This window comes from Crocuta crocuta, unplaced genomic scaffold, assembly GCF_008692635.1.
Source record: "Crocuta crocuta isolate KB4526 unplaced genomic scaffold, BGI_CrCroc_1.0 scaffold219, whole genome shotgun sequence".
Lineage (NCBI taxonomy): Eukaryota > Metazoa > Chordata > Mammalia > Carnivora > Hyaenidae > Crocuta > Crocuta crocuta.
Window position 1 is genome coordinate 5,787,629 of NW_027551572.1, and position 12,580 is coordinate 5,800,208.

Sequence of the window (12,580 nt, forward strand, 5' to 3'; positions counted from 1 at the left end):
TGCATCTGGATTTTTGAAGAGCTCTGCAGAAGATTGTGATGCCCAGCCTATGTTGGAAACCACTACCTCAGATTGAGACTTCATTTAGCATTGTTGCCAAAGAAATCTATAGAAGAATAGTGATCTTAAGAGGAAAAAAAAAAACCTTCTTAATTCCTTTCTATAGCTTACTTTTAAGTTTTGTGAAAAACTTCTTAATTACAAACAAACATTTTTAGATATTAAGATAATCATGCTGTTGACATTTACTATGATATCTGAAATTTTTTAACTATCATGGAAAATTCCAAAAAGATACAAAAGTAGAGAGAAGAGTATAATGAAGCCATGGTACCCATTACCTGGCTTCCACAGTTATCAACATATGACCAGTCTTGTTTGATTGATTCCCATGAACACTCCCTCCCTACCCCTGGATTTTAAAGCCCCCCGGATTTTAAAGCAAGCCCAGACAGGGTGCCTGGGTGGCTCAGTTGGTTAAGCATCCGACTTCAGTTCAGGTCATGATCTCGTGGCTCATGAGTTCAAGCCCGGCATCGGTCTCTGTGCTGACAGCTCCGAGCCTGGAGCTTGCTTCAGATTCTGTGTCTCCCTCTCTCTCTGCCCCTCCCCTGCTCATGCTCTGTCTCTCTGTCTCTCAAAAGTAAATGTTAAAAAAATTAAAAATAAATAAAGCAAGTCCAGACATATTGTTTCATCTACAGTTATTCAGTAACTCTAAAAAAATAAAGTCTTTTAAAAAAAGCCATGATGCTCTATATCACACCCCTCTCCAAAATAAACTGTGATTTCTTAGTTTCATTGAATAGCCAATCAATGTTCAATTAATTTTTTTTTACACCATTTATTTGTTTGAAGAAGGACCCAAATAAAGTCCATATATTTGCAGCTGATAATGCCTTTTGAGGGCTCCTTAAGATAGGGCTTCCTTTTCGTCTCTTCTTGCTTTATTGTTGTTGAAGAAGAAACCAAGTTTGTTGTCCTGTTAAAGTTTCTCACATTCTGGATTTTGCATTCTTAGTGTATTCTTCACGCTGTTGTGTATAGTTGTAGATTGTATACACTTCTATAAAGCAAAGTTTACCCTCAGGAATCACTGGGTATATATCTCTGTCCCTACGCTGACAGCTCCTCTGGTTTTTTTTGTCATCTGAAGCTCATTAATGCTGCAATAGAGTGCTCGTGCTCGCTTCAGCAGCACATATATTAAAATTGCAGTGGAGTGCTTGTGGCTGCATTATTCCCAATTTGTAATAGCCTGTCTCGTTACAAAGGTCAGTTTGGCTATATAAAATTAATGATTTAGTTTTTTCTTTAATTTCCTTAAATGTTATTCTGTTGTCTTCTGGCAAAAAGCATTGTTGTCAAAAAATCTGATGACAGTCTGATTTTCTTTTCCTTAATTGTGACCTGGTTTTAAGAAACCTTGGTGATCACTTTTTTTTCCTTTTTCTTTAGAAGGTTGATTGTCCTGGATACAAGGACAATATAATGCAATATAAATATTGTAGTTTCAAGCTGTCTTTTATTTTAGGAGAGTTCTCTTGAAGTATCTGTTATATAGTATTCTTTAGTATACTTCTTCAGGGGCTGCCTTTATAGGTATATTTTTATTTTTGTCTGTTACTTTTTAAAAAATTCACTTTATGTTTTTTCCTTTTTTAATAGCATTATTGAAATATTCAAATACCATAAAATTCACCCTTTTAAAGTGTATAATTCTTAATATAGTCACAGAGATGTGCACTGTCATCATTGTCTAATTTTAGAACATTTTCAAATTTCAGAAAGAAACCTTACATAAATCCTTTAGCAGCCATTCCTCATTTCCCTTCTCCCAGCTCTTAGAAATGACATGATCTACTTTCTATTTCTGTGGAACTTCCTGTTACAGACATTTCATGGAACCACATTATGTTACTGGCTTCTTTCACTTCACATAGTATTTTCAGGGTTCATCCATATGTGGCAGGTATCACTACTTCATTCTTTTTGTGGCCAAAAACTATTCCATTATATGGATATGTCACTTTTGTTTTTCCCATTCATTAGTTAATGAACATTTAGGTTGTTTCCACTTTGGGGCTGTTGAGAATAATGCTGCTGTGAACACTTGTGTACAAGATTTTGTTGTGTACTGTTTTCATTTCTCTTGGGTGTGTACTAGGAGTGGAATTTTCGGGTCATGTGTTAACTCTAATTAGTATTTTGAGTAACAAACTGTTTCTCAAAATAGCATAATTTAGATTTTCACCAGCAATATATGAAGGTTCTGATTTCTCACATCCTCACCAACACTACTATCTGTCCTTTTTATTATAAGACATCCTAGTATATGAAATGATATCTCATTGTGGTTTCAAGTTGCAGTTACCTGATGGATAATGATGTTTGCATCTTTTCAAGTAACTATTTGCTGTTTGTAGATCTTCTTTAGAGAGTGTTTGTTCAGATCCTTTACCCGGTTTTTGATTGGCTTATTTTCCTTTTTAATTAATGAGTTTAAATAGTTCTAGATAGAAGTTACTTATCAGATGAACGATATCCAGATATTTTCTCCATTGTATATGTTGTCTTTTCACTTTCTTGAGGGTGTTGTTTGAAGCACGAGAGTATTTAATTTTGATATAGCCCAATTTAATGACTTTTTCTTTTGACTTGTGCTTTTGGTTTGGCAAGTCCAAGGTCACAACAACTCCTATGCTTTTTCCTAAGAGTTATAGTTTTACCTCTTTATTTAGAACTGTGATACATTTTGAGTTACTTTCTTTAAGTTTTAATTTCAATTCTAGTTAGTTGACATGCAGTGTTACATTAGTTAACATACAGTGTTATACTAGTTTCAAGTGTATGATACAGTGATTCAGCAGTTCGATACATCACCTGCTGCTCATCCCAAGTGTGCTCCTTAATCCCTGTCATCTGTTTAACCCATTCTCCTCCGCCCGTACACTTCTTCTCTGGTGATCATCAGTTTGTCTTCTTTAGTTAAGAGTCTGTTTTCAGTTTCTCTCTCTCCCTCTTTCTCTCTCTCTCTCTCTCCCTTCTTCCCTTTGTTTCTTACATTCCACATATGAGTGAAATCATACGGTTTTTGTTTTTCTCTAACTGATTTCACTTAGTATTATACTCTCTAGCTCCATCCAAGTCATTGCAAATGGCAAGATTTCATTCCTTTTTATGACTGAATAATATTCTCGTGTGTGTGTACACACACCTTCTTCTTTATCCATTCATCAGTCAATGGACACTTGGGTGCTTCCATATCTCGGCTATTATGAATAATGCTGCTATAAACATAGGGGTGCATGGATCCCTTTGAATTAGTGATTTTGTATTCTCTGGATAAATAACCAGTACTGTGATTGCTGGATCATAGGGGTACCTCTACTTTTAACTTTTTGAGGAATCTTCATACCATTTTCCTGCCAACTGTACTAGTTTGCTTTCCTGCCAACACTGCAAGAAGGTTCCTTTTTCTCCATATCTTTGCCAATACGAGTTGTTTCTTATGTTGTTGATTTTAGCCATTCTGACAGGTGTGAGGTGATAATCTCACTGTAGTTTTGATTTGCATTTCCCTGATGATAAGTCATGATGAACATCTTTTCATGTTGTGTCAGCCATTTGGACATCTTCGGAGACATGTCTCTTCATGTCTTCTGCCCATTTTTAAATTGGATTATTGGTTTTTGGATGTTGAGCTTTATCGGTTCTTTATGTATTTTCGATACAAAACCTTTGTTGGATATGTCATGTGCAAATATCTTCTCCCATTCCGTAGGTTGCCTTTTAGTTTTGGTGATTGTTTCCTTTGCTCTACAGAAGCTTTCTATTTTGAGGTATTTTTGCTTTTGTTCCCCTTGCCTCAAGGGACCAGTCTAGAAAAAAGTTGCTATAGCTGAGAAGTCAGAGAAGTTACTGCCATACTCTCTTTTAGGATTTTTATAGTTTCAGGTCTCACATTTAGGTCTTTAATCCACTGTGACTTTATTTTTATGTATAGTGTAAGAAAGTGGTCCAGTTTCATTCTTTTGCCTGTAGCTGACCAATTTTCCCAGCACCATTTGTTTAAGAGACTTTCTCATTGGGTGTTCTTTCCTGCTTTCTTGAAGATTAATTGACCATAAAATTGTGGGTTTATTTCTGGGTTATTTTTTTTTTCTCTTCTGTTCCCTTAATCTTGTGTCTGTTGTTGTACAGTACCATATTGTTTTGATGACTGCAGCTTTGTAATATAACTTGAAGTCTGGAATTGTGATTACCCCCAGCTTTTCTTTTCTTTTTCAAAATATCTTTAGCTATTTGGTGTCTTTTTGTGGTTCCATATAAATTTTAAAATTGTTCTAGTTCTGTGAAAAATTCTATTGGTATTTTGATAGGGATTACATTGAATGTATAGGCTGCTTTGGGCAGTAGAAGCATTTTAACAATATTCTTCCAATCCATGAGCATGGAATGTCTTTCCATTTCTTTGTGTCATCTTCATTTCTTTCATCAGTGTTCTGTAGTTTTAAGGGTATGGGTCTTTCACATCTTTGGTTAAGTTTATTCCTAGGTATCTTAATTATTTTTGGTGTAATTGTAAATGGGATTGTTTTCTTAATTTCTCTTTGTGCTGCTTCATTATTGGTGTATAGAAATACAACAGATTTCTGTATATTGATTTTGTATCCTCTGACTTTACTGGATCTGTTTATCAGTTCTAAAGTTTTTTGGTGGCATTTTTCCTATTTTCTATGTATAGTATCGTGTCTTCTGCAAATAATGAAAGTTTTATTTCTTCCTTACTGATTTAGATGCCTGTCATTTCTCTTTATTGTCTGATTGCTGTGGCTACTAGTATATTTTGAGTTACTTTCTGTGTATGGTACAAGGAAGGAAGGGTCCAATTTCATTCTCATGCATGTGCATATTCATCTTGTACCCCCCCAAAAACATTCTTTTCCCGTTTAATTGTCATGACACCATTATTGAAGATCTGCTGCAATAACTTTGGGATTTGATTAAGATCCTACTGTTGTATTTATTTGTTCATTTATATATAGAGAGAGAACAAGCATGAGAGAGAGAGGCAGGGGTGGGGAAGAGAATCCTAAGCAGGCTCTGATTCTCTTAGTGATGAGAATCTCTAAGAGCCTGATGTGGAGCTTAAACCATGAACTGTGAGGTCATGACCTGACCCAAAATGAGAAGAGTCAGGTGCTTCACTGACCAAGGCACCCAGACACCCCAACTAAGATTCTTTTTTGTTGCTTATTGCCTACTAGTGAAATGACTTTTTTTCTACTTTTAAGAGGGAGTTAATGAGTAAGGTTAGTTTTTCTAGTTTCATGTCTAGGATAAAACTCTCTTTTATGTTTAGGTTTCATTTATTTAAGAAGTCTTTACAGCCAGTGTGGGGTTTGAACTCACGACCCCAAGATCAAGAGTTCATGCTCTTCCGATGTCCTATTTAGCAAAGTGGATATTTATATATGTCTATCTTGTACTTCCTGAGATGTGCCTTTTCTGTTTTCCTCCACCACTTTTATCCGAGCCTTGTCTTCCCTTTGTCCTACTGTGCTATATGCCACAACTTTGATTCTTCTCCCAGCAGCTTCTCTTTGGTGAGACTTTGTCTTGAAACGGAACTTTGGTTTGTTAATTTTGAGAGTTTATAGAACTCAGACTGCACCATTAGACCTTACATCACATTGGAGTCTGCATGCACTTATTTATAAATACAGTTGTGTTAAACTCCCTCCTCGTTTCTGCTGCTGTCTCAGAGTCTGCATGCTCCCCAGCACTATCCACTGTCAGCTGCGAGTCTCCTCTCTCCTGCTCTGTGGCCATCAAAAGCCCCATGCGTTTCCACACTTCTTCCTGCAAGGATGCTGGTACCATGTAGGTCTTATAGTTGGCAGAGGTTTGTTTCACTCACATCTGGAGCTTTGTCTCCTGATTTTGTTGTACATATTGCCTGTGAATCTTTGGTTTTGCTATCCTAATTGCTATGTCTGGTTTATAAGGAAATTTAGAGGAAATTCAGAAACTATACAGCCATTACTGTCCTCTTTCCAGAATCCTCTCATGGACAAATGTTTTTGAAGTGCATTCTGTTCCCTTTTTTAAACAATTTAAAAAGAAACTATAATCCAGTAGTTGATTCTTAGTTCATAACTCCAGGTAATACTGTAGTGAAACAAATAAGAGGAACTTCTAGGCTGAGTTAAATATCATAAAATGTTACTCATACCTATTGAATGTATGTTGTATTTTGACTATGCTAAGAATCAACTTTTCCCTTTCAGAATAACAAGCCTTTGTATTCATTTGAAGATAATTCAGACTATGTTTATGATGTTATGTGGTCACCCACCCACCCAGCCCTGTTCGCTTGTGTGGATGGCATGGGGAGGCTGGATCTGTGGAATCTCAATAATGACACAGAGGTGAGCAGGATAATAACAAAAATTGCACTGAAAAATAGAAAATTGGAGATTTATTGAATAATTTGTGAAATTCCTTTTATCCCAAGGAATGTAAAAGGGCTCTGTGATTGTAGCTTCATCACAAAGCAACCAAATAAGCTTTGTACCCTAAATAATAAACAGCATGCTGTGCAGAATTGGAGGGAGAAATAGTGTTGCCAAGAGCACTGGGGCATTTCCTTTTACTTCTGAAAAGCACTATCATGTCTGTAATGTCCTGGCAAAGTCTCATTCATAAGGCAACTGGGATATTTTTCATTCATAGGCTACAAAGCAGATAGTTTCAGACTGTCGAAATATGTTAACCTTAATTCTGAATTTTTAAATTCTCTCTTAGCCTTAACAGAATTGTATATCATCTGTAAACATTAGTGTTAGCCTGACTTATTTGGATGAAAGAATAATGTATTTTGATTACTTGTTCCATAAAGGATTGAAAACAGAGTGTTACTGTAAAATATAGAAACTGCCCAATTGCCTAATTACTATGCTAAAATCACTTACTCTCAATGAAACTTAACTGTAGCTATTGTTTATATTAGCTCTGTGTATTTTTACCAACTTAGAGATGTTCCTTGAGTTCTATATTGCTTTGTGGTGGTAAGAAATAATATTTTAGGGGCGCCTGGGTGGCTTAGTCGGTTGAGCGTCCGACTTTCGCTTAGGTCATGATCTCGCGGTTCGTGGGTTCGAGCCCCGCGTCGGGCTCTGTGCTGACAGCCAGCTCAGAGCCTGGAGCCTGTCTTCGGATTCTGTGTCTCCCTCTCTCTCTGACTCTCCCCTGCTCACGCTGTCTCTCTCTCTCTCCCTCCTAGAAATAAATAAAACATTAAAAAAAAATAATAATAATAATAATAATATTTTAGCAGTTCTGTCAGAAGCGGTTATTGAGGGGAAGTCTCTGGTGCCTTCCCCCACATGCCACATTTCTTCATATGTCTAGTGGCAGCTGTCCAAATCCCTTGAAGTAAAATAGTTGGTAATACAGGGCAATAAGTTACGTATTAGAAATGTAGGAGTACTTAACTGTGCTAACTACTGGTCTAGTAGTTTGAGGAGGAACATTCAGATACTCCTAGGAAAAGGTATTAAGCCCTGACTAGATGGTTGGGCTTACTATTACCTTTATAGTTACCTAGAATGGAATTTTAGGTAATTATATTTTTTTTTAGTTTGGGTTTGGTGTTTGAGATTTGTGGTAACACTTAAATTTGGATCTTTCCTATAAACATTGCCTCAAAGAATATATCTAAATTACAGTTTTTCTCTGTAACAGTTTTGGCATTCTAGGTGTTAAATTAATCATCTAGGGATGCCTAGTGTCAATTAAAAGGATTATTATTATTTTTACAAATAGTTTATTGTCAAATTAGTTTCCACATAACACCCAGTGCTCATCCCCACAAGTGCCCTCCTCCATGCCCATCTCTCCTCCCCCCCACATCCATCAGTCCTCAGTTTTTGTCAGCATTCAAGAGTCTCTTATGGTTTGCCTCTCTCCCTTTCCCCCATTTCCCCCCTTCTTCTCCCCCTTGTTCCTCAGTTAAGTTCCTCCTAATCCTCCTATACGTGCAAACATATGATATTTGTCCTTCTCTGCCTGACTTATTTTGCTCAGCATAACACCCTCAAGGTCCATCCATGTTGCTACACATGGCCAGATTTCATTGTTTCTCATTGCCATGTAGTATTCCATTGTATAGATAAACCACATCTTCTTGATCCATTTGTCTAAAAGGATTATTTTTAATCAGAGTTCAGAAATTATATTGTGTTTCCAGTCTGAGCCAGACGTTAAATGTTTGCTCTGTGTGTGGCAAATAAATCTCTTTTTCCCCAGCATAGGAGAGGTACAGTCAGATTCCCAGAGGCTGGTATCATTGTGTTGGTGCTGTCTTCCTAACTGCTCTAGACAGTTCATGGGAACAAGAGGTTTGGAAAGACCAGTACTGCACCTTCAGTGTGAACTGTTTCTAGGAACTGTGGATCAAATCACGGGTTTTAGCTGATGGAGTTGCAAGCTACACAAGTAATTTCTGTCCTCTAAAATTGAACCATAATCTATTTATGAGGGCTTTTGAAATTTCTTTAAAATGGGGTTTTGGCCATCTGTTTTCAAACAGCCTGATTTCTTAAAAAAGTTAAAATAACAACAAAGAATCCTTTGATAAACAGATTTTTCAAAATAATGTATCCAGTCATGTGAGAATTTCTTATATAAGAACTTCAGTTATTTTCCCAAACCATTTTCAAGAATTGACTATAATGTCATTCATAATGTAATACTGCATAGGAAGAAAGTTGGGAAAATTCTTTACCTGTTTTCATCTTTGTTTTAAAAAAATGTAGCCAGATTGAAGAAAGAAGAGTTACTACTTTACATGTTTATAGAAATCTTGATGAAACTTTTAACACTGCACTATATTTTAATGACTTTAGGTGCCAACTGCCAGCATTTCTGTGGAAGGTAATCCTGCTCTTAATCGTGTAAGATGGACTCATTCTGGAAGAGAGATTGCTGTGGGTGATTCTGAAGGACAGATCGTCATATATGACGTGGGAGAGGTATGGGGCTCACTACCTATAATTTTGATACATCTGTTTAGCTTTCAGGGCATTGTAGTTATGGTATCTTTGTGGTTAAAACTAGTCCTTGAGGTTCATGAATTGTATAAACTATATGGTTGTAAACATGAAACATTTTCCACCACAGAAGCAATTCTTGGGATTAATTTTCTTCCTAAACTGGATGTTCTGTGTCCCCATGCAACAGATTTTGAGGATAATATCATACGTTGAAAGTACCTTGTTTCTTGAGGCATAAATCACTAGAAATTAGAAATTCTTCAGGAAGAAAATGAAATTTGGAGTTAAAGTTGAGCTGATAGACATTGGGGCTTTACAGAATTAAATTCTTATATTTCTGTATTTGTAGATTTGTTTGGCCAGGTAGTGGAACTCAAAAGTAATATCCTTAAGGTGCCCCTGGGTGGCTCTGTTGATTAAGTGTCCAGCTCTTGATTTTGGTTCAGGTCGTGATCTCACAGTTGTGAGAACGAGTCCTGCATCAGGCTCTACGCTAACAGCACAGAGCCCCTACTTGTGCATGTGTACACTTTCTCTCAAGATAAATATATTTTTTTTTTTTTACAAATAGTTTATTGTCAAATTAGTTTCCACATAACACTCAGTGCTCATCCCCACAAGTGTCCTCCTCCATGCCCATCCCTCCTCCCCCCCACATCCATCAGTTCTCAGTTTTTGTCAGCATTCAAGAGTCTCTCATGGTTTGCCTCTCTCCCTTTCCCCCACCATTTCCTCCCTTCTTCTCCCCCTTGTTCCTCAGTTAAGTTCCTCCTAATCCTCCTATACGTGCAAACATATATTTGTCCTTCTCTGCCTGACTTATTTCGCTCAGCAGAACGTGAGACAGGAAACTATCGAGATAAATATTTTTAAAAAGTATCTTTTGAGAGTTATTTGATGACAGTGGGAAATGTGAATCTTGACTCGTGAACCTTGTTGCAAAGCCATTATCATTGAATCCAATAGGATGAGTTGCATCTCACCCATCTGTAGTACGTGGGTTGGCTATACACAGTGTCCAGGAGTGATTTCCTTCTTGTTAGCCCTGACTAGTGCCTCAGTCACTCTTGTTTTTACAGTGCCTTTATGATTCCTCATCCCCTCTGGACACCCTACAGTCTCTAGCAGTTGAATCTGGAGAGAGGTAGATTGAATCATTTAGAATAGCCAATTGAACTGCCCACACAGATGGAATTGCTCTGTTTCAGCACTAATATAGTAGTCACTAGCCACATACAGCTATTGAACACTTAAAATGTGGCTAGTATAACTAAAGAACTGAATTTTAAATTTTACTTCATTGTAAGTAATTTAAATGTTAATTGTCACATGTGTCTGGTAGCTACCATATTGGATATCACTATCCAATCTAATATGGTTGATAAAGAAATAGGCACATTCATTTGCCACACTGAGTGGTTTGTGTCCTAATATGGCAGTGTCTGGATTCCTCTAATATTATGATGACAATTATCAAAAAGTTTTGGTCATTGGATGCTTCAGGGAAGCAAAAGCATCATGAACCTTTTTTCCCCTTTTGCTGTTTATACATCACTAGAGTGTTAAGAGATAATGTGCCTTCTGATGAAGGGATTATAGTATCTAAAAAGATTATCTTATGCTCCAAAAAATATATATACTTATAAGGAACTCCTTTGAAGCATGCTTCAAAAACTATTTCCTATCAGGAATAGTGCAAGAAGTAAAAATTGTTAAGGGATTCCTCCGCACCAGAAAAATCCATGAGATAGTGCCTGGGAGTTATATTTACAGAGCATCCTTGTTATTTTCTCTTGCACCGATGGTGATAACAGCAAAATCATTTCTGAGGCTGTCACAACACACATCATCGTTTGTTTTGAAACGTATTGTAAAGCATTGTTAAAGTCCCTGTAATTATGGAAAGACCTTTTTGGTCAATTATTACTTTTTAATGGAGAAATTATTTGAAAACAAACTGAAATACTGGGTAAGATGATCTTTTATTTCAGCATACATTGAAAAAACATTGTTTTTCTTTTAACAGCAGATTGCTGTCCCCCGAAATGATGAATGGGCACGGTTCGGCCGAACGCTTGCAGAAATTAATGCAAACCGAGCTGATGCAGAGGAGGAAGCAGCTACTCGAATACCTGCTTAGCTCCTGACGGGGGGATATTGTAGCCTTAGTGGATTTGGGGAAGACTCTAAGTAGAACCTAAGCTATTTGCATGTTTCTGTCTAAATGTTAATTAAAGGAAATTTCGTGGATTAAACCATGGATTTAATGCAGCAAGCAAATCTTACAATCTTACAAAAATGTCCCTTTTATATAACATGCATCTTGTTTTGGACTTGTGTCATTTTTAATACAGCCTATTGACTTTACAGATTGTAGCCTTTTCTGAATTCTTATACATGGGTGCATATTTGGTATTAGTTATTCTTTTGAATTCTTTTCAACTTATAACACTATATGCAAGTTATTTCTAAAGTACAGATTAAATAAGTTCTACATATTTTTAACTAATCAAAATTTCCTGTTCTACTGATAATGTTCTCACTAACCATAATATGTAAGAACGTTGTTTATTCTTAGCCAAAGCATGCATACATCTACCCAAATTCCATTCTGATGTCCTTTGTCTTCTTTATAATTCATGTGATTGCTGTCTATAAATAAAAACAAATATACTTTAACTTTTCAGATTTTTGTTTTGATTTAGCCTTGCAGTTTTAATTTTTCCATCTCTTTTATAAAGTGTCTTTTTCCCCCCTATCTTTCTTTAAGCTCTTGTAAGCAGCCACCGCAAATCTCATACAGTTTTATGTCTTAAGTATGCTATACATTATACTGTAGATCTCTTAATGAATTATAGACTGATTATTAAATAACCAGTGAAAACATTTCTCCTAGGTTAACTTTTGCATTACTCCCCTACTTTTCCGTCTGAGATCTATTTAGTCTAAAGAATAAACAGGCACCGGGGTGCCTCAGTCGGTTAAGCATCTGACTTTGGTTCAGGTCATGATCTCACGGTCTGTGAGTTTGAGCCCCACATCTGGCTCTCTGCTGTCAGTTCAGAGCCTGGAGCCTGCTTCAGATTCTGTGTGTCTCTCTCTCTGCCTCTTCCCCACTCACGCTCTGTCTCTCTCAAAAAATGAATAAATGTTAGAAAAAAAAGAATAAACAGAAAGCTGCCTCTTATTTTCACTGATTGAGATTGCTATGTATGTGAGCTGAGTCTAAACCCTCCTTTGAGAGAAATTGATTTCATGGTTGCAGTAGTAGCCATGAAGGAAAAGTGTTCAAATGACTTTGTCATTGTATCAACTCCACATCTTGAGATTTGTTACCACACAACCTTGTGTAAACAAGTCTGAAAGATAAATGACAAATATCGAAGAATTAGTGTTGAAATCCACCTATTTCAGGATTAGAGGAAAGCGTTATGATCATATCTTTATTTTATCCACTTTAAATTGTCCATTTGCTTAATCCTGACCTCTTTCTAAAGTTTAACTGTTGTTTATTCATCAGA

At 36.5% G+C, this 12,580-nt stretch overlaps 1 protein-coding gene across 6 annotated transcripts in view; it reads left to right on the top strand.

Annotated features, from left to right (window-relative positions):
- The window catches only part of DYNC1I2 (dynein cytoplasmic 1 intermediate chain 2), a 60,820-nt gene extending 49,082 nt beyond the window's left edge, over positions 1-11,738 (top strand). For 4 of the 6 annotated variants that reach the window (XM_077751134.1, XM_077751133.1, XM_077751137.1 and 1 more), the window contains 3 exons: positions 6,294-6,434; positions 8,913-9,038; positions 11,086-11,738. In XM_077751134.1, coding sequence (XP_077607260.1) covers positions 6,294-6,434; positions 8,913-9,038; positions 11,086-11,199 — 381 coding nt within the window. In that variant the 3' untranslated portion in view covers positions 11,200-11,738. The remainder of the gene's footprint in view (positions 1-6,293; positions 6,435-8,912; positions 9,039-11,085) is intronic. The other 2 variants (XM_077751136.1, XM_077751138.1) reach the window with 1 other exon arrangement.
- Positions 11,739-12,580: the final 842 nt, after the last annotated feature.